This window comes from Tigriopus californicus, chromosome 7, assembly GCF_007210705.1.
Source record: "Tigriopus californicus strain San Diego chromosome 7, Tcal_SD_v2.1, whole genome shotgun sequence".
Taxonomy (NCBI): Eukaryota; Metazoa; Arthropoda; class Copepoda; order Harpacticoida; family Harpacticidae; genus Tigriopus; species Tigriopus californicus.
In genome coordinates this window covers 7,978,938-7,999,482 of record NC_081446.1, presented here as the reverse complement: position 1 = coordinate 7,999,482, position 20,545 = coordinate 7,978,938, and the positions used below count along the sequence as shown (strand labels likewise).

The 20,545-nt window shown below is 41.4% G+C and overlaps 1 protein-coding gene across 2 annotated transcripts; it reads left to right on the top strand.

The window, feature by feature from the left end:
- The first annotated feature begins 5,781 nt into the window (after window positions 1-5,781).
- Window positions 5,782-19,579, top strand: LOC131884376 (CD109 antigen-like). Of its 2 annotated transcripts, none has more exons than XM_059232128.1 (15): window positions 5,782-6,641; window positions 8,081-8,548; window positions 8,649-9,182; window positions 10,555-10,710; window positions 10,838-11,770; window positions 12,552-12,832; window positions 12,931-13,173; window positions 13,288-13,711; window positions 17,037-17,456; window positions 17,547-17,738; window positions 17,797-18,020; window positions 18,083-18,338; window positions 18,416-18,510; window positions 18,595-19,006; window positions 19,205-19,579. In XM_059232128.1, the coding sequence occupies exons 1-15, from the start codon at window positions 6,303-6,305 to the stop codon at window positions 19,454-19,456; spliced, it is 5,229 nt and encodes a 1,742-aa protein (XP_059088111.1). In that variant the 5' UTR covers window positions 5,782-6,302; the 3' UTR covers window positions 19,457-19,579. The 2 variants fall into 2 exon arrangements, with proteins under 2 accessions (XP_059088111.1, XP_059088112.1); XM_059232129.1 differs by having other exon boundaries at window positions 5,786-6,090.
- The last annotated feature ends 966 nt before the right edge of the window (window positions 19,580-20,545 follow it).

Here is a 20,545-nt window from a genome sequence, read left to right as displayed (position 1 = left end):
TTTGAATATGTTTAAAGTTTGTTTGCCCAAGAGCAAATATTTCAAGGACGACAGCGTCCTCCCCAGCCATTGGAAGAAAGGTGTCCATTTTCAGTAATTATGGAACTTAACTCTTTCGATCCATGATGGTTTATAACAAAGAAAAATGTATGGATTGTGGTTCATTTTGACACAGAATAACCCCAACTTAGAGAATGAAGGGGCCTGGAATTGTCAATTCATGTTCAAAGTCATCAGATGTCATCCTATCCCCTTTTAATTCAGTAGTCACACTTCCATCTCCCGTCGAGAATTGAATGATTGAATGATGATCGATCGATCAACCAACCAACATATCACCTATCTCCGGAATCCGGATTCATCTCCTCACGTCCAGACAATGAAAGTGTCGACCCCAGTTAACCCACCCACCCTGAGCCTGTCCTCGGGCTCAGCTCGGTCATGGACACGGCCCCGGCCATGGTCCCGGCCCCATCTTTTACATCCGTCTTCTGTGAGCCAGACTTGAGCGAGCCAACCCAAAGCTCGATGGATGGATGGATGGATGGATGGATTCCTTGACCTCGTCCCAAGAAGATTAATCCGATACAAGTTGGATCAGATCATCAGAGACAACGGAATCATCGGCCCATACCTGGAGGTTCTTGGCCGGACACACACGGCCATGATCGGTCCTCTACGTACACCCTTGAGACCCAAGCATCAGGACCAGCCAGCCACTTTTGACTGCTCTTTCGTCCATTTCCCGCCCGCCAATTTTAGGCGTGAAAGCCAGATCAGTCGGATCTCAACGGACCGAGTCTTACCCACTGACATGTCATCACTTTAAAGCTGCCCATGACCATCACCTTCCCTGTGAAATGCCGTCTGTTCTTGTGGGTTGGTCCTTATTGGTTCTATAAAATTGAACTCTTTTTAGTCAATGCCATCTGTAATGTTAACTGCATATAAATATCCAAATTGTCTTTATCATGTTTAATGCTCTTACTATATTTGTGTTAACGTTTCTGACATGACCTTTGAACTATATATCGTTGTCATATTTCGACCCGTTCTCGGCTATTAAATAGTTTATGATACTCTTGGAGAACTGTTGTCCATTTATTCACGATTATAATGAGTTGGAAAATTGGTCGGGTTTTCGTTTCCAAACAATTGGGTTAGGATTTATAGTCAAAATGAAGTTCGAAAACCTTTCGAAAAGCATTTTTTGTCAATTACAAATGAATCATCAGGTGGCTTATGGTATAGTTCATAGAACGGGGCAAAACATGCCTTAAAGTAGTAATCGGTTTCAGCCAACATATGACCGCACAGATTGAAATGGGCAAAATAAAGGACCTTTTTGGAAAGCGAAACATTCTCATCATGACAGTGCCCATCGGTGGGTTTTTTTCAAATTTCATTCCTCAGTTTTCCCTATTTTCCATTATACTAATCATATTGTTTACAGTGCATTACATAAATATTGAATGAAAGACCCATTGGGAAATGATACGATCACTTGCAAGGTCATCTGATTAGAAATCTACATCAAAATATTTGTCAAACCGTTTTGATCGGGCAGTTTTACGTGTAGACGGCTCAGAGATGAACTGTTTGTCAAATGCCAAACATTTCCGAAATAATTAGGCAAACTTTGTGACAGAATGTTTCTCGTGTAGACGCACCAATAATTACTGAAAATGGACACCTTGGTTGGAAGGGCTGGGGAGGATGCTGTCGTCCATGAAATATTTGCTCTTTGGCAAACAAGCTTTAAACATGTTCAAATCGAGAAATGTTTGTGAAATGCCTGTGAAATGCCCAACAATGTTTGTCAAATGGCTAATTATTTGCCCAATTATTTGTCGTGTAGACGCACCATAAGCTACGTCACCCAGGGGCGCAAGCCGGAGGGGTGTGTCAACAAATTTGTTTTGAACAAGGACTGTTTATGGTTCCAACCAAGGTGTCCATTTTCACTAATTATGGAGCTTAACTCTTTCGATCCATGATAGTTTATCACAAAGAAAAATGTATTGATTGTGGTTCATTTTGACACAGGATAACCCCAACTTAGAGTAGGAAGGGCCCTGGAAATGTCAATCAACGTTCAAAGTCATCAGATGTCATCCCATCCCCTCTTAATTCAGTACTCACACTTCCTTCTGCTATCGAGGATTGAATGATTGAATGATCGATCGATCGATCGGTCAACCAACAACACCTATCTCCGGAATCCGGATTCATCTCCTCCCGTCCAGACAATGAAAGTGTCGACCCCAGTCAACCCACCCACCTCGGCTCAGCCCGGTCATGGTCCCGGTCCCTTCTTTTACATCCGTCTGTGAGCCAGACTTGAGCGAGCCAACCCAAAAATAGATGAATGGATGGGTGGATGGATTCCTTGACCTCGTCCAAAGAAGACTGATCCGATTGAAGTTGGATCAGATCATCAGAGACAACGAAATCATCGGCCCAAGCCTGGGAAATCAGGATAAACGTTATTCTCCACCGATTAGTTGGCGGTGCTACTTTTTAAATTTGTGACAAACTGTTAAAAGGTTTAAAGAGAGACCTTAAAGGCTATTAATATCGTGTTAGGTTAGGTTGGGTTAGGTTAGGTAAGGTTAGATTAGGTTTGATAAGTTGAGGTTAAGCATAAAAAAGGAGCACCGCCAACTAATCGGTGGAGAATAACGTTTACCCTGCATTATGCGTCAGACCAGGGAGGTAACATTAGGTTAAATCAGGTCGAGTTTGATTACCCATTTGAATCAATACTCGAAACATTTGTTTGTTGAATAAATGTAGACAAGTAAGCCAAAAAAAGATAATACAAATGTAATGAAAATAGGCTCCAACTGTACATAAAATCTTTCACCATCATCATAATAAACAGTCTACCGTTTCCGGCTCATGTGCGTTGAACTTAGAAACTTTTGATTTGCCTTCAGGATTGCCAAAGTGAGCTCCAAACATGGCCCAATTCATCTCTGAAAGGGGCGATGAAACTAGTCATGCAGATCATCCAATTCATTTAACATCACGCACACAAAAATATTTCGGCGTAACAATGAGTTCCTTACATTAGATACAAAGTCTTGACATTTACTATGACAAATGTTTTAAATTGTGGCCTCCCTGTGAACCCAGCCGGAAGCAGGTTTCCGTTACCAGGGATTGTCAATCTTCCGGCCCGACTAATTTGTCATTTTAAAGGCCTTAAAGACTATAGATTGTTTTTTAAATGCACCCGATTCATTCTCTTGTTACGTTTTACAACAATGAAGTATATACATAACACAGAAAATGCCGCCTTGGGGGTGAACTGAAGAATCACGGAAAATGGCGACGACGTTTTGGGACCAAAAATCTCATGCGCGTGGCTCTAGTATGAACAAATACTTCGCTTCTCAAGTCTGGTTAATTCTTTCCCCAAGAGGTTCACCACCTTGATTCACGGGATACTAGAATTCAGATATCCAAATCCGATAATATCCCAGCAATCCAGCTCGAAGGACCATGTATTGATTTTCCCTACTTGCTCAGATTTGCAAAGATGGCCGAAATAGACGACTGATAAATAACGGTATGATGGCTAGTTCAATGAAGACAACGCACGAGGTTGAGGATGTCTCTACGACTGATTATGTGTGGGATAGAATGAGCTTTCTTTATAGACAAAACTCCGGAACGGGCTTGTTCCCGAAAGTTGGCGCCAAAAGCCCCGTTGGCTAGTAAGGCTGAAGAGCCAAGGCCGGTTGGCTATGGCACTGATTGATACTCACTATGTAGATCTTTGGATAGCCCCCATCATAGATATCACGGTTACGACGCACGGCAAGATTGAGGTCCCATTGAAAGATAAACAGGCAAACCTTGAAGAAGACTCTTGTTTGATCGTGAAATGAAATTGTTGCCGCACATATTTATTCTCCCAATGAAATGGAACTTGTGCTAAACTTCCAATGTCAGTAGGGGGTTGCTGCACGAGCAGCAAGTCTTTGGGTCATCGGAGCTTGGATGAAAATGAATGAAATAGTTTACTTGAAGCCTATGGTTCAAGTTATTCAAAGCTTTGGAGTGTCAAAAACAAGGAACAACCAGATTTCTACTAGTTTTGGCCAATAGGGCTTGTCAAGTAAACGCGTTCATGAACAGCTGACGTTATTCCATGGCATAAAATGAAAGACAACATGCCCATCCAAATTGCACTGTGCAATTGAACCCCTAAAAATGAACAAATATTGCGGTCACAATCGGATATTGGGTCTGAGATACCTACCAACATTGACACACCTCACCAACGATGTCTGACGTTGCCCGGGGTTAGTAAATTATATCTCAGAGGAAAGGTTTACCGTTCTAATCCTCTTTTCGACACTCTCTTTCCGCTTTTTCCCTAGCGGCCAAAATATGAACTAAAAGAAGACTCTCCGGCGCAGTGGATCAGGGAGACCATTTTTTTATAAATACTGAAAATCGTAAATGCCGTTTGATTTGACAAACAACCGAATAACTATCCGGTTTTGATATGAAGATAATCCTTGGTGTTGAAATGTAAAGTTCTAGCTCTATTTGCTTCAAAAATTGTATGTTAGTCAGTCCCCTTTGAAGACAGGCATTGGGATTTTAATAGAGCACGTCAGCCTCGACCATCGACAGTTCTGAACCCATCATCCATAGGGCATGTCAAGTGAAGGAAATTCAAGGAAAAATGTGGTCTGGCACCCTGATTTTGGGCATTTTGTGGAGGGAGAACTAAGACAAACATTACAGTCAACTCTCACCATCCACCCACAGAATTTTCAATAATCCAGTGATGTTGAGTGAGTTGTGTTATAAACCCCAACAAAATGAACATGTTTGGTGCAACTTGGGGAACGCACTATCAAAGTGGCTTTAAAACACAATGCTATTTGCTTAGACAAGCAAATAAAATGAAATAAATGTTAAACTAGGGCTGCGTTCGGTTGCGTGCGATGGTGAGAGGTTGCCTCAATTCATGAGGCTGCCATTCCGTACATTTTACGATTAATTGTAAATGACACACAAACAATAAGCAAGAATTTCTTATGCAGATTTCACAAAATGACTTGACAAAAAATCGCAATAACGGTTATTAACTTTCTTGTTATTATTTTTGACTTTATTCTTGGCAGCAAGCTCTCGAAATTTGAAAGACTGAATTACTTTCTCATTTGATGGAGCAAGGACTTCGAGGTCACAATGTACGAGGAGGAGATTCGCATGGTTTGGTTACTCCACTTTAACAGGGTACGCCAGTTGCTTAGCACGACAGGTGGGCTAAGGACCAACAACACCTGGGCTTAGGACCGACAGCACCTGATATACCGGTTTTCGAAGTGGATTGACACGGGTACCAAGCCACACAAACTTTAGCATTTTTTGTGCATGAAGCACATGATAGAACCACATATGTGAAAATACGTACATTAGGTCTCACAGAGAATAGTGGAGCAAAGAAGGAATAAAATGAAGGAGAAAGAGAGAATGTAGTATACCATGTGCTTTAACCTGTGGAACAAATCAAATCAGAGATTTCAGGGACCTTTTACGTTGAAGTTGTTATATACTAACATTTGGAAACGGCATTTGGTATCGTTTGCCGACCCCGACCTTAAACGCTGGACCATTGTTACTAATTTTGAGGCACAGTTGAGCGGTGACGGTGTTGAGTTGCTGGGTGGTGATGGCTGTGTGGTAAGAGCAGCTCTTGGATTTGTACTACAGTGGTTCTTTCACCTACCGTCGACGACTTCATTGGGCATGTGTGGAGAACCGGTATTGAGGTGTTGGCCCGCCACTTGGTCCGTGATTGTTTGTACAATGCAATAGACATTTTCTCCCGCTCTGCGCTCTGGTTTCATGTACTTGGGCTTGGAAATGTGGCTTGATTGAAGATTATTATTCAGTTTAAAGAAGTGTCTACACACGGACCGATGAAGTGCTCAAGATATTGTCTTTTGGTGACTTGCAACTCCTGTGCTCAAATCTAGCGAGACCCACTTGCTTGGCAAATCATTCGTATCATCCCTGTGTTGCTTTCGTTGGTGCTGGTACATCGCCCTTAGTCAAATCCAGGTGAAAAGCCTCTCAACGAAAATTTAACTCAGGTAGTGAGTGAGTGAATGGTGTTTCTAAGTTAGTCGAAAATGTTGGTCAGATGATTACAATGACGGATCTGAGTCAGGTTTGAACTTGGCCGGAAAACTGAACATGTACATGTGAAAGTAGCTAATGGAGTGAATAGTGTTGGTATCAGGTGTTGTGTTCAAAGAATCTAGTGGGTCAAAATGAGGTATCCACTCACAAAGAGCGAGGTATTTCAAGCCTACTTTCTCCTCAACGGCCTTTGTTGTGTAATAGTCCAAAGCCAAAACGGAGTGGAAGTGATTGAGGAATACGAAATGAGGACGAGTCCACCTTCTCCAGATGCATCTATGGCGGCTTTGGCTCCTGCTCCTCCTGCAACGGGAACTAGCGAAATCTTGGAGAACGATGAAGTTCGCGTCACATTCTTTGCCAAGTCTGGCTTAGACGAAGATCTTGATACTCTAAATCCAGTGGCAGCACAAGATTTGGATTACATGATAGTAGCCTCGAAGGTTCTTCGCCCAAATACAGTGTTCCGGGTAATTTGGATATTTTAAGGAAAAAAAATCGAAGTTGCTTTCAAATTTTAATAGGAGTTATTCAGGTGAAAGTAATCTACTTGCCATGGAACTCAGCTGAGCTTAAGGATAAAATGAAGCTCTATTGAATACTGATGGTCATGCCTGATCTTCTCTTAAAATTAGTTATACCACAGGTATATCACCAACAACCAACAACAAATGTATGCAGGGCGTAACAAAAGTAAGGACGCTCATAAACACGTCTCTAACTCCATTAATTACTGGATTAAGAACAACCAAAATTGTGTCATAAGAAGTAAAGACAAGAGTGACCTTGGGTAAAAATCCTCTTCCCAGGTGGGGAGAGTTCAAATTCCAATGTTGGAAGCAAAGGGTTTGGTGCAGTTGTGTAATAATATGAGAGGTCACTGGTTTGATTCTTTACCCACCCTTTCTCAAGGAAACTTCTATATACCAGGAAATAGCCCGTACGCTTTGGGCGCGTAGGGTATACTCGTACAGGATACGAGCAACATAATAGTGCGTATGTACTATGTAATAATGTAATAATGCACTATGAATAGAGTTTCATGGTACAAACAGCCATCTTGCGGGTTCGTGAGGAATTCGATGGCTTTTCTAGATGAAACAAGACAGTGCAATCTTAATAGGTTCATGAATCACTGAAATCCTATCTGAATTTTAGACCAATATACGGCGCCTTTCATAATAAAAAAATTAAGAAATTTACATTGATGAGAATTATTCATGCACATGAGTGTTAGATTATGCCAGCATGAGCTTTTGCCAATGGGAAGCACACTTGCTTGCTTTGTATGAGAGTAACTTACACAAATTGCGGTAGTACCGGTACAAATTTATGTATACCAACATACCAATGAAGTGCACTCCAGACGCTTTCCTCTAGTGTTACTAGAAAATAATTGCTAAAATAGCTGTCTGAGATTGTTTGTCGCACTACCTTCAAGCTGTAATGTGTGTTAAATGACGGCTTATACATTTTTTGGTTTTTGGAGCAAAGTGTTCCAATTTATGATAGTGCTTTTGATGCCTCCAGTTGGGTAGACCAAGGACACTAAAGAGTACTTTAGAGTCCCTGGGTAGACTTACTCATGTAAACGCTCCTTTAATATTTAAACAATTCAAAATCTTGAGTAACGCCAGTTTTGCTCTCATGAATCTGATTAGCAATGAATCATTTTTTCTGGCTTGTTTATTAAAGCACCACAATTTTCAGGAAAACGCTTATTTGGCCAATCTCCTTTTTTGAGCAGGCATAATGTAAAAAGGGCAAAGTTGGCGTAATAACGAAAACAATTATTAATACATTTGTTTCCTTTGCTTATGAGAGAGTAAAACTCACACCCATGCATGATCATTGGCTTTAATTAAATTCAATGTATTTGGATATAATTTCTGATGATCCTTCATTTCAGATAATAGTCATTTTATATGAGGATTGCGCACCATTAGAAATAAGTGCTTCAATATCTCGCGATGGTGTTGCTCTCACCACCAACGAGATCCGCATGCATCCCACGGAGTCCAATAACATTCTGCTCATGGTTCCACCAGATAACAGTAACACTACGGCCAAGTACCAACTCCGAATATACGGATCCTACCAGAAAAAGGACGGTGGGACGGTTTTCGAGCATCAGTCGGAGCTGGAGTTTTCCAAGAAATTTCTTGCCATCACAATCAGCAGCAGCCGTGCGGTTTATTGCGCTGAACAAGTCATTCGTATGCGGATTGTGATGCTTACAACCTCCCTTAAGCCGTACACCGGGATTGTTGATCTTTATATTGTGGATCCGGATGGATATACTATTCGGAAATGGAACTCCAAGGAACTCAATGTTGGAGTACTTACTGAAGACTTTCAGCTCCCTTTATTCCCCAAGGTGCGTGCGCACAATCAAGCTAGCCTTGAATCTGTTGAGTGCTAGTTTAAAATTTATGTTAAGATCGAGCCCAATATCAATTCTTGGAAATATATTTCAGGTTGGGTTTTGGACGATTCGAGTTCAAGCTGAAGGCCAAGTCGAGGAGCTCAAGGTTAAGGTCGAAAAGCATTACCTCCCGAAATTTGAAATCGTAGTCACGATGCCCGCCTTCATCTTGGACTCGGAAGAGCTGATAAATGCCTACGTGGATGGCTCGTTCGTGGTGGAACGTTTGGCCAAGGGCAATGTCAAGTTAGATTGGTACGTGAAGAAAATAGACAATTGGAACCCCATGCATAACGACAGCGTTCTCTATCGTGAGCAATATCGATATCAGACAAAAATATCCAATTTGTATCACGCAGGGCTATACAAGCCCCTCGTGAATGATCCAAACTCTAACGCATCCCAGCAACGGCCTTTCGACGATCCGTATGCCAATGCGTCATTCGGACCCAACGTCCCCTTGCGAAATGAATGGACCTACTTGAGAACGGATTTTCAATACTATCGACCCCAGGTTGAATTCCAGCCATTTACCATTTATCTACAAGAGATTGAAGATTTCATGGGACATCGTGCTGGCATTCAGGTGAGATAATCATTTGCCATAGAACCGACCTTCAAGCGTAGTGAACGTTCGGCATAGGTCATACCGTTTTTTCAAATTTGGAGACTCGGCAACAAGAGATGCTTGCTTTGTTTTTCATGCACAAATTTAGTCGTTCCTTCATAAAAGAACGATTTACAATTACAATGGGGCACCCCTGCATGTTTTCGTGAGCTCATATTTTGAGATGCGATTTGTACCCAACTGCCGTAGTGAGAGTATCAGATAGTTTCGTGAACGCACATTTTGAATTGCGACTGGGTACAGTTTAGTACTGTCGCATTTCAAAATTTGCGTTCACGAAACCACGCGGGGGTACCCCATTACTCTAGCCAAAATGAGGAATTCTTTACACAACCACTACTCGCCAAACGCTGTGATGGCGTTAACTGTTACAATTACTTCTTCTTCTAAAATCTAATTGAGCAATATTTGAGGACTATTGCCCCATCATTTTTTTTCTATCTTTTTTCTGTTTCAAACACTCCTCAAACTTGAAGTATTCCTGTCCATATGTTACACTTATGAGCATTGATATTGAAGACACCTAGTGTACATTGGTAAGGGTATCAAAAATTGAGGAACGTTGTAATATCAATTTTGCTCTTTCGAAAAATCAACCCTAAGAAAAATGACCTTTTAATTTAGGTTGTATTTTTTCCGCTGTTTTTCTTCGAAAACGTATTTTCCGAATATGAAGCCTCTTTTTAAATGCCTACTAAAGATTAGTATTAGTCTTTAGCCTTTTTTGAAACAACTGCCAAGCACTAGTATTATATACTTTTTTCTTTGGAGTAAACATCATTGAAATATTTCATATCGTTAATGTGTACTTTTTTTATAGTCTCGATTAATGATTGTTGCAGGTTTGCACCAATGGCACAAGAAGTCATGCTACAAAAACAGCATTAGGAATTTTCAAGCTTGTAAAACTTCCTAACATATATAGCTCTGCTCTGAATCAGCCTTTTTAATCCAAAGGAATGTGATTCAGTAGATGTAAACAATAAAGCATTGCAAATACAACAAGGTTTGAAACCCCAAACTCCTTCACTGTTGTTAAGAGCAAGCTCAATTTTCAGCCCTGATCTTCCCTATTCAGGATACATCATATGAAATGACCATTTCTCTCAGGATTGCCTAAAAGCTTCAAGTTTCTTCACTTGTCAAGAGAGAAACGAAAAACTGAAGGTCATTCTGGAAGGCCAAAAAAGGAATGGTTAACAAGTTGTTTTGGGGTCGTTACAATTACATCCTGTTAAAATGCAATCGCATTACTCTTGCTTTTTAAAGAGAGGAATGCATTTCTGTCATTGCTTGTAATTTCGCTACCTCTGCCGTGTTTTGTTTTCAGGTACGCGCCAGTGCCGTGTTGACCGAGTTCTTTTACAATGGCTCGCAACCAGCTTTTGCAGAAACACGAATCATACAACAGTCATTGACCTTGAGATTTCTAGGCCACGAACCATATGCTTTTAAGCCAGGGATGCAATTTGATGGCCAAGTCGTTGTAAGTATCAAATAAGTCCTGTGTGTGATGGTTAAACCCCAACTGACAAGTAAATGTTGATAAACGTTCGAACATCAATGTTGTCTGCTTCTCTATCTTTTCTCCCTGGACGTGGGTTTTATCGCAGATCATGTTTGATGACTTGATGCCGTTGACAACCGATGAGTTAAAAGCGTCTACTCTGGACGTGCGCCCTTACGCTTTAACTCGTTCTGGAGAGGCGATTGAAATCGACCCGATTAAAATTCCGATGGAAGATGACAACGATCCCAATCAGACGCCCCAAGACATTAACGAATACGACGAGTTCTTGGAGGAATTTGACGACATTGAAGAGACTTTCCAATCCTTCGCTCTGAAGAGCTTATTTCAGGAGTTCCGCGAAACGGGAGTGCATCAATTCAGCTTTCAAATTCCCGAAGATGCCATCCAAATCAAAGTTATTGCGGAATACTCTCATCCAGACTATGGGAATGAAGTCGCCGAAATCACCGCTTACCCTGCCTATTCAACTAACAACCATTTCGTCAAAGTCATTACGAGTACAAAGAGTCTCAAAGAAGGCGAGTATGTAGTATTCCATGCGAAAACCAACTTTGCCTTCAACTACTTGGACTGGATGATCATAAGCAAGGGCCTGATCCTGGAGAGCGGCAGAGAGATCGGCGAGAACATTCACCCTGAAATTAGCACATTCAGTGCCGTGGTGAGCTCAGATATGAGTCCGGGCTTTCATGTGATTGTGTATGTGGCCACCAAAGACAACGAAGTGGTCACCGACAGTGCTTTCATTCCCGTGGAAGCGATCAAAAGCCATGAGATCGAATTCTACGCCAACCAAGTCAAAGACCACACCATGAAAACCGTGGAGTTAACTTGCCGAGGGGATCCAGGGGCAGTGTTCATGATAGCCACCATGCGGGTAGGGCAATTCCCAGCCCAGGGCATATTTGGCCTGTCCAAGGCCTATCTATTGGAGAATTTGCACAAGTTTGAAGAAGGCTCCAAGCATGTGCACAAAGTGTTGAGAACCGATCGCTCGGGAGAAACCCCAGATCAGGTGGGGAAACTTAAGTTACATTTAAAAATGTGGGAAAAAGATTATTGCAGAGATTTAGGTTCAGATCACAAATCACATACGAATGATCACAGATTTCAACTCCTGTTTCATCGTATTTGAGGCGATGCATTTTGGATCAAGCAAGATTCCATCCTCTGACATAAAATATATTTTTTTTCCTTTTAATCTTTGAAGGGGTAAGCAAGCTGCTCCGAGCTATTATAGGCCAATTTTTCAATCTTCGAATATTGCCAAGGTCGTTGCGAAAGCATGAATGTCAAACTTGTAGAATTTCGGAAAGTACGGTACATAACATCATTCCACTTGGTCCCTGGCCCCAGCACGAATTTTGAGGGCAATCTAGCATGGTTACCAAAAAGACGGTTTCAAGTTAGCGTTATCAATTTCAAAAGCTATCGCCATACACTCTTCAGAAGACTATTTTCATGAAAAGTGTCTTGTTCTAGAGATTGCCAAGAGATGGTCCACCTAACAGTGTTTGTTGCTTGCCAGTATGCACACATTTCATTGTCTATCTTCTCGTGTAAATTTGAGAGATGCCTGAATATGGCCAAAACTTTGTCGTCACATTACATGTATCCTAAAAATGAATTGAAAATCTTTATGCGCGCCGAGGAAACAGACATCATTGTTATAGTTATCTGCAGCAAAAGAAGAAAAAGAAACAAATGTCTTGAAAACGGCACTACGTAAAATGATTGGAGAAATACTGAAAAAAGAGTTGGCTTACATGTTTTTTTTGTGGTTTTGTAAATTACAGGTCCTTTTTTATCCCGCTATGGCCTATGAAACGGATGGACAACGAAGTTTTGAGGAGCGAAATCTTTTGGTGTTTTCCTCCCACAAACGTCTGTCTGTACCTGATTTTGTGAAGACTTGTAATGCTACCAAAGGTGAGAGGGCTTGCTTGGCCAAAGGCTGTTTCACTCTTAGTCAACGTTGCAATGGAATCAATGATTGTGATGACGGATTTGACGAGTCCAATTGCATTGATGAGACCTCAGCGATTCAAACACAACATCGAAACTTTCGAATGTCAAGGTGAGCAAGCACTTTCTCAGGGGTTCAACGTGGTCAATATTTCCCCCAATTAGTGGATGGGTTGTCACGACTGTGTTTCCTTTGTATCTCTTCTGAAGGCAAAGTCGTTTTGAGGACTTTTATGATATTGCCGACGGCGATTGGGGTTGGATCATCACCAACATTGATGAGGATGGTGAGCAATTCCTCACCTTAGACATACCGGAAACACCAGACGACTTCTACTTCAACATATTCAGTCTAAGTAAAGAGAATGGTCTAGGACTCTATGCCGAGCCTCCAGTCTTCAACACTATTCGTCCCTTGGATTTTTATTGCGAAGCTCCAGAAGCCGTTCATCGGTATGTGAATGATGTTGATGATGATTGGAAGTTTTTCCAAAGTCATTCTTAATTTCACTATCAACATCTTACCACCATCTTATTCGCGTCTTTGCTTGAATTTTCCAATGCCAGAGGGGAATCCATAGGCATTCGGTGCATGTTCATCAATCGAGGTCCGCATCCCTTGGAAGCCACCATCATGCTGCCAGGTTCGGAGGACTATGCTTTTATTCACGTGGAGCATTTCGGGTTTGTGTCCAGTTACGCACCCAGGCAATCTTACGGAGACTATCACCACTACGTCGCCATCCAGGGCTACTCAGAGCTGGAAGTTCCATTTCCAATTGCACCCAAGATTGAACAGGGCGTGATCACCGTAGCCATGCAATTGTCCTCTCAAATTAATAATGTGGTCCAAGAGGTGGAGATCGAGATTTTAGGCGAAGGCAGTATTGTTCACCGACATACCTCCCTTCTGCTGGATCTCAAAAACAGAGCGAATGTTCTCAGGTTCATGAATATAATTGTGGATGAGACTCCCATCATACCATACGAAGTAAGCTCAGTTTTTCTCCTAAAAATGTATGTTTTGGCGGTGTTTAACCCCCTCAAACAATCTAATGGATGTCAAATTGATTTAATTCAAAACGTATTGTTTGAAAATAAGTTTGTTGGGAATATCTTTGACGTAATGTAATCTTGAATTGGTCCCCACGTTTTGATAGCATCACCCTACATCGGAGATTGCTACTCAGGCCCAATTTACGCATATACCGGGTGTCGAGGACAAGATTAGACACACATTTTTTTCTTCTAAAATCCTTGAAAACTTTCAAGGTTGCATGAGCTTTTTATCAATTTTTTGTCATTGTCCGCTCTTTTCATTTATAAAAACAAAAATACAAAAAAAAATCAAGCTAAAATTCATGAAAGCAAAGAGATAATTCATTGCACCTTTGCTGTGTGCGGGATACACTTCTACATAAGTATATTTGAACCTTAAATATGGCCCGCCAGACTATTTGCGATGTCAATACTATCTTGATTGGCAAGCTGACCCTCATCCCCCTCCTAGGAAAGGAAGAGCACCAGCAGTTAGAACTGCAAGAGTGGTAGCTGGAATAAAAAGATGCATCAAGGTACTCCAACAAACCAATGCGTCGCATTGGATTGGACCTCCAATCTGGTTCCAGAGGGATTCAGACTAAATGCAGATACCTACATTGAGGTTTTAAAGTCTACTGTGATACCCTGGATGAGAGAAGTAGCATAAAACCAGCCTGTTGTCTTTCAACAAGATTTTGCTCCTGTTCATTCAACCAAAAAGACAATCTCCTATTTGGCTAATTAGGGAATCCTGTTTTGGAGGCCTAAAACTATGGGCCCCCAAATTCTTCAGATCTTAAAACTCTGGTATATGCTGTGTGGTCCTTTGTTGAGAAAGAAGCTGGCAAAGAAAGGCCCCCTTCAACTAAGGTTCTAGGCAGCCAATTTGAAGCACCATGAAAAAATTCCCTCTAACTAAAATCCGCACTTTTTTCACCATTTTCGGATCAGATTGGCTAAAGTCATTGATTTAAAAGGATCCTATTTCGAAAACTAAGCTTAGAATAAAAGATATTAAAAAAACGTAAATCTAACATAGTCTGATCAATTATATGTTAGAATTTTAGATTTCAAAATTATCTTCTAAAAAATTATGATGCTTTTAACTGAAAGCGATAAGTTTATCTAATCTTACCTCGACCCACGGTAGATATAAACATGTACGTATAGGAATATCCCGACGATTAATAACTAGCTTTTGGTGGGTGCTGCTGCTTTCTGAATTGAAAACTTTTAAGATTGGTCATTATTTATGAATTTGAAGTTGAGGGAATTCCTACAAATTATGATAAAGTAGTCATTGTCAACAACCTCCCCATTCTGAATAATAAGCCGATCTTTCCACGGAAGTAAGGTGCGAGCTGTGCAGATCATTTAACGATTAACATTATCTCAAACTCTTGTAAGCATTCAAAGCTAAGGAGTATTAGTTTAGATACAACAATCAAGAAGCTAAAGCACCAAATTTTAGCTTCTTCCAATGAGAAATGACCACCCTCGTCTCCTCACCTGAATCCTATTAGGTGTTATCTTATTGGTTCCATCCTCGTGCTCATCGTTCTCTGGAGGCCCAAAAATACTTCGAATGATTTTAAACTAACTTCTTGGACATTGGTGTGGAGCCTAGTCTAGCACTTGAATTTTATCACCGCTTTCAATTACTGTACGTAGTAGATTGGCATTACATAAATAAGACGGTCAAAAACTTTCCCATTCAAGCGAAGCTTGAACCTCGGAAAGCACCTTAAAATGTTATGCTTTATGGCATATCTATTCGTGCATTAAGATCAGATTAATTCGATGCCAAGAGGGATTTAAATATGACTCAGATACAACTGCAAAAAAAATTATAATCAATGTCCGAATCTAGTTACCATCAAAATAAATTGAAGTGTATTGGCGTTACCATATCTCGTAAAAAAGTCAGATTTTTTCTTCTTTGCTTCTTGTGACGGCACTTAAGTCACTAAGGGACCCGTCAGTCTTTATCAGTCGCTTCCTATTCCGAAGTAAAGATGCTTAATATAGAAAGAACAGAAAAATTCAGCAAATTCTCCTTCTTTCTGATTAAACGATTTTTCTCTTCAGTCCCTTATTCTTATTGGTCAAGGGTTTTCAAGGGCTGTCGATCTATCTTTAACCCGAAGGAAACTTCTTAACCAAGTCTCTACCTTGTTAAGTCTGTTGAATAAAAAGGCCATGGGAAGGGACACTAAAGCTTTGGAGCTCTAGTATTCCTTGGCCATGTTAACAGTCTTGGCAAAGTCAACATATGTAGACTAAATTATCTGACTGACCCTGGACTATTCAGTCCCTCAATGTCCCACTCTATATACTCGATCAATAGGGTAATCGTGCTAGCATACGGTTGAAATTGGGACCCTACAGTGTTCACTGGGTCTGTACAGTGTTCACTGGGACTATACAGTGTTCAGAGAAGGCATGAAAAGTATCTGATACTGTACATTTTTAAAGGGCATCCATAAATTGTGTCCCATCACAGGTTACAGGGTCAATTCTAGTGACCGTAGAGGCTTAATGTGCGTTTTGAGAACACCTTCAAACCCTCGAGAATCCAGGCTAGTTCGAACAATGAAGTCCACATCTCTTCTTTCTCGCGCTCCTTCATTGTTTAATTTGCTTCCCTCTCATAATCGTCGGGAATACGTAGGCATTTTTGATCCAGTAGCAACTTTCAAGCCAGACTTGAACACAATTTTAACCAGCATTCCAGATCAATCCTACATTCAAGAACTAACTCGGTCTGCCAACTCAAATTCGTTGGTAGATAAAATATCATACAAAATTTAAAAGGTAATAATTAGAGGAAATATGACCTTTCATTTTAATAGCACTAGAGATTACATTCCTTGCAGTGGTTAGAAAAGTCCGTGAACCAATGCTAATAGTTTTTACCATTGTCTTTAAAGGGCCCTACAGGGTGTTTCGTTTTCCGTGTAAATTGTCCAAAAGACAGCTTTTGGATCGGAGCCATTAAATGCTCCTCTCGTAGATAATGGAGGGAAAGTATTGGCCAGGTTTCTTCAAGGCCAAAACATTTGTCGGTTGAAAAAGCGAATTTAGACCCATTATGCTGACGTCTCTTCCGGTTCCCTTCATGGAGCAACACGTATTGTTACCTCCCTTTTTTTCTTGGTCAAGTGGCGGATTTTCGTCGAATCTCGTTAAGAGCTCCGTATTACATTAGAGAGGCCAATTTGATCGATTGGATCGATCTTTTTCTGACTGTAAAGTGTTTTTTTGTTTCTCGCCAGATCTATCGTCGTTACGTATCAGGATCGCCCAACGCTCATATTCTCATATGCGGCGATGTGATTGGTCCAATTTTTCCGGACGACCAACCAGTCAGCTTGGAGACCATGTTCCCCACGGGAAATGGACGTTTTGGCAAAGGCACGGACTACCATGCCTTTAATCTCGGAGCCAATACTTGGCAACTCCATTATTTGAGACTAACCAATCAGCTCGTGGGAGTTAACCGAGAATTGGCTAAAACCGTCTTTCAACAAATGAACGTAGAGTACACCGCGGTCATGAGGAGATTTAGTAGTCATGGATGGCTATCGAACTTCGACAACTCGGGACCATCGGTGTGGCTCACCGCGTGGACAGTGAGCATCTTCACCCATGTGTCCTTCCAGGATTGGGAGGACTTTATTTATATAGACCCAGTGGTAAGGGAGATTGAAAAAGAGGAAGAGAGAGCTACGTACGTTCGGTTAGTTTAAAAAAGTGCAAAGTCAGAATTACCTTTGTTGTTCCAGATCATCACTTCAGCTGTGTTGTGGGTCCTGAATTACCAAAGTGCAGAAGGAGCATTCTTTGAAACGCAAGAGTACCAAGATGCACCCCTTCACAAGGTCATGACACCCATAGTCAATCAAAATGTATCAATTCATGCTCCACTCACTGCTTTAGTTTTAATCATGCTTGAAGACACGTCGTCAATCGTTCAAGTGAGTTCCATGTGTCCATGAGATTGCGAGATTACCGTATCATATATGCCGTTTTTAGGGCAATGGCAAGCAATACTCTGCCTCGGCCCGTCAAAGGGCTACCTTGTACTTGGAGCGAAATTTGCCGCTGATAACGGATGGCTACGCTATAGCCATTGTAACGTACGCCTTGGCTTTAAGCAAAAGCGCCATGGCAGATGTAGCTTTCGGGCACATGATGCAAGCAGCCAGACAGGAAGACAGTATGATCTATTGGGGCCGGACCCCCATTCGCACTAACAGGTTCGTCATCGCATTATTTTACGGGTATTCGATTGATTCATTTTTCCCTTACATGCATGTAGGGTACGCTATGAGTTCAATCGACCTTTCTTAGAAGCCAAAGACTATCAAGACAACGATGCACTAGCTGTCGAGGCCACTGGTTATGCCTTACTCTCAATATTTATGATGGAAGGAGGTGGGATCACTTTCACTCAAGAGAAGATTGTGCAATGGCTCAACACAATGCGGCTCGGGGATGGTGGGTTCATATCCACTGTGGATACCATCGTAGCGCTTCAAGCTCTGGTTTTGTACTCTTATCATTCTCGCATTAAGGTAGGGAGATCGTAACGCTACTATACGCTAGTGTATGCACGGACAAATAATACATACAACCCCCCAATCACGTATAGGATATTACGGATTTGCAAGTCGACGTAGACCTACCGGACAGCAACGTGACAGAGTCGTTTTATTTCACGGGACAAAATCTAGCTAAAGGTCAAAGGTATTACATAAAAGACATGACAAGCTATAGCCATTTGAGTATATTGTACTCCCTCCCTAACTAAACGCTCTGGGTTTCTTGAAGGATTGACATCGAGAATGTGTGGGGACATATGAACATATTTGCCCACGGTGCAGGCCAAGCTGTGGCTCAACTAGATGTCAATTATGGCGTGGATTATGAGCCTTTTAAAGACAGCCCTGCCACTGATTGCTTCAAGCTGACCATCCAAGAGTTCTTTCATGGCAGAAATAAGTCTGAAATTACTGTGAAGAGCTGCTTCAGTTGGACTCTAACCATTGAAGGACCGGTCTCCGGTTTAACTATGTTGGTGATTGACACACCATCTGGTTACGTCATGGAGCAGCCTTTGGCTAACGGCATCGTCGAAAGTGGAGTTGTACCTGAGATGAAGGATTCTGATGTCACCAAAGTAGGAAAGACCATCTGGTACTTCAATCAAGTTCCTAACGAGACGCGTTGCTTCGAACATACGGTGAGTGGGCCTGGTGATAATATTATAGTTGTCTACAGGTTCAAAGAGTAAAACTATAAAGATTGATTTCAAATGTCCTCGTGCAGTGCACTTTTATTGTGTTGTTGTGCTAATTTGAAAAGGAAGCGCTACAGTTTTTGAGTATAACATGGTTGCCGTTCAAAGTTTGAATTTGATTTTTTAAGTCCTTAATTTCAGGTCCGCCGCTATCACCCCGTGGCAAATCTAACAAGGACGAGACAAGCCATTCTAGTGGAACCTTACCGACCGGAGAGATTTGTGATCAAGACCTTCAATGCCACCTCGCTCTACATTTTGAGTATTTGTGAAGTGTGCGGCTCATTTCAGTGTCCATACTGTCCGACCTTCAGTGGATCGGGAATAGCCGCTTTCAGCTTCTTTTGTCTGTTTGTGACAACTCTCTTGACAATTGTTCAGACTTTTCCTTAATTCTATTCAATTGCTATTGAAGACGTCATGAGCACAACACATCAATTCAAGATGCTTGCTCAACAATGCAACCTCCCTCACGGCTGTGCAATACTTCATTAAAAGGTGATCATTTTGACTCTATTCATCTTGTTTTACTCATTTAAGGCAGTTGCTCATGACTAGTAAGGACAATGGTTAAACGGTGACACAACTTTCAACATTGTCTAGCCTTTTCGACAATCTTGTTCCGCTTTAGGGACTAACAAGCGCTCATTGGTGAGCCGAGGTCATGAAGCCGAAATCATTGCTCGACTCATAACGCATCGTGAAATACGTGAAATCACATGTACTGAGGCACGGACTTCTAGAGATATGGAGTGCGAACTGGACTGCCAAACTTTCTCATCTGCTAAACTGTTCACTTTATTCAAAATAGGCACTTCATACGACCACAAGATCTTATAGAACCGATGAACTTGTCCAAGTTTGAGCCAAAAGGGAACTCGGGAGATATGGTCAAAGCTATGTTGTAAACACTACATAAAATTCGAATTTTCAGCCTGCTCTTGGTCAGCTAGGTAAGCTTTTGCCACCATAACTTTGAAACGAGCCACTTTACAAAAAAAAGTACAAAAAGGGCCTGCCTTTGATTGACGAGATCTGCGTTTCTTATTTCACTACTTTAATTCGAAAAGTGGCACAGAGTTGCTATGACCAAGAGCAGGCCGACTTGGCGGGAAACTCGTTCGCAGTCCCTATCTCTAGAAGTCCGTGACTGAGGCAACCTCTCACCATGCTCTCCCCCGAACTAGAGCTGTGAATCGGATCCGACTTTTCGGATCCGATCGGATTCGCATCGGATTGACCAAAACTTTTCGGTTTTAGATTCGGATTGGGTCGGATTGAACATTTCATTTGCATTCGGATTGGGAAATGGAAATATCCAATGCAACTCCAAAATAGCAAGATAATCTAACCAAATACAAAATTGTTTGAGAATGGTTTCTTTCACAACTCTCAAAATGTGAGGGAAATCAAGGAACATCAAGTTACTAACTGTGAATGGAACTACCATCTTAAACGTTATCTTGTCAATTGTGTGGTAAT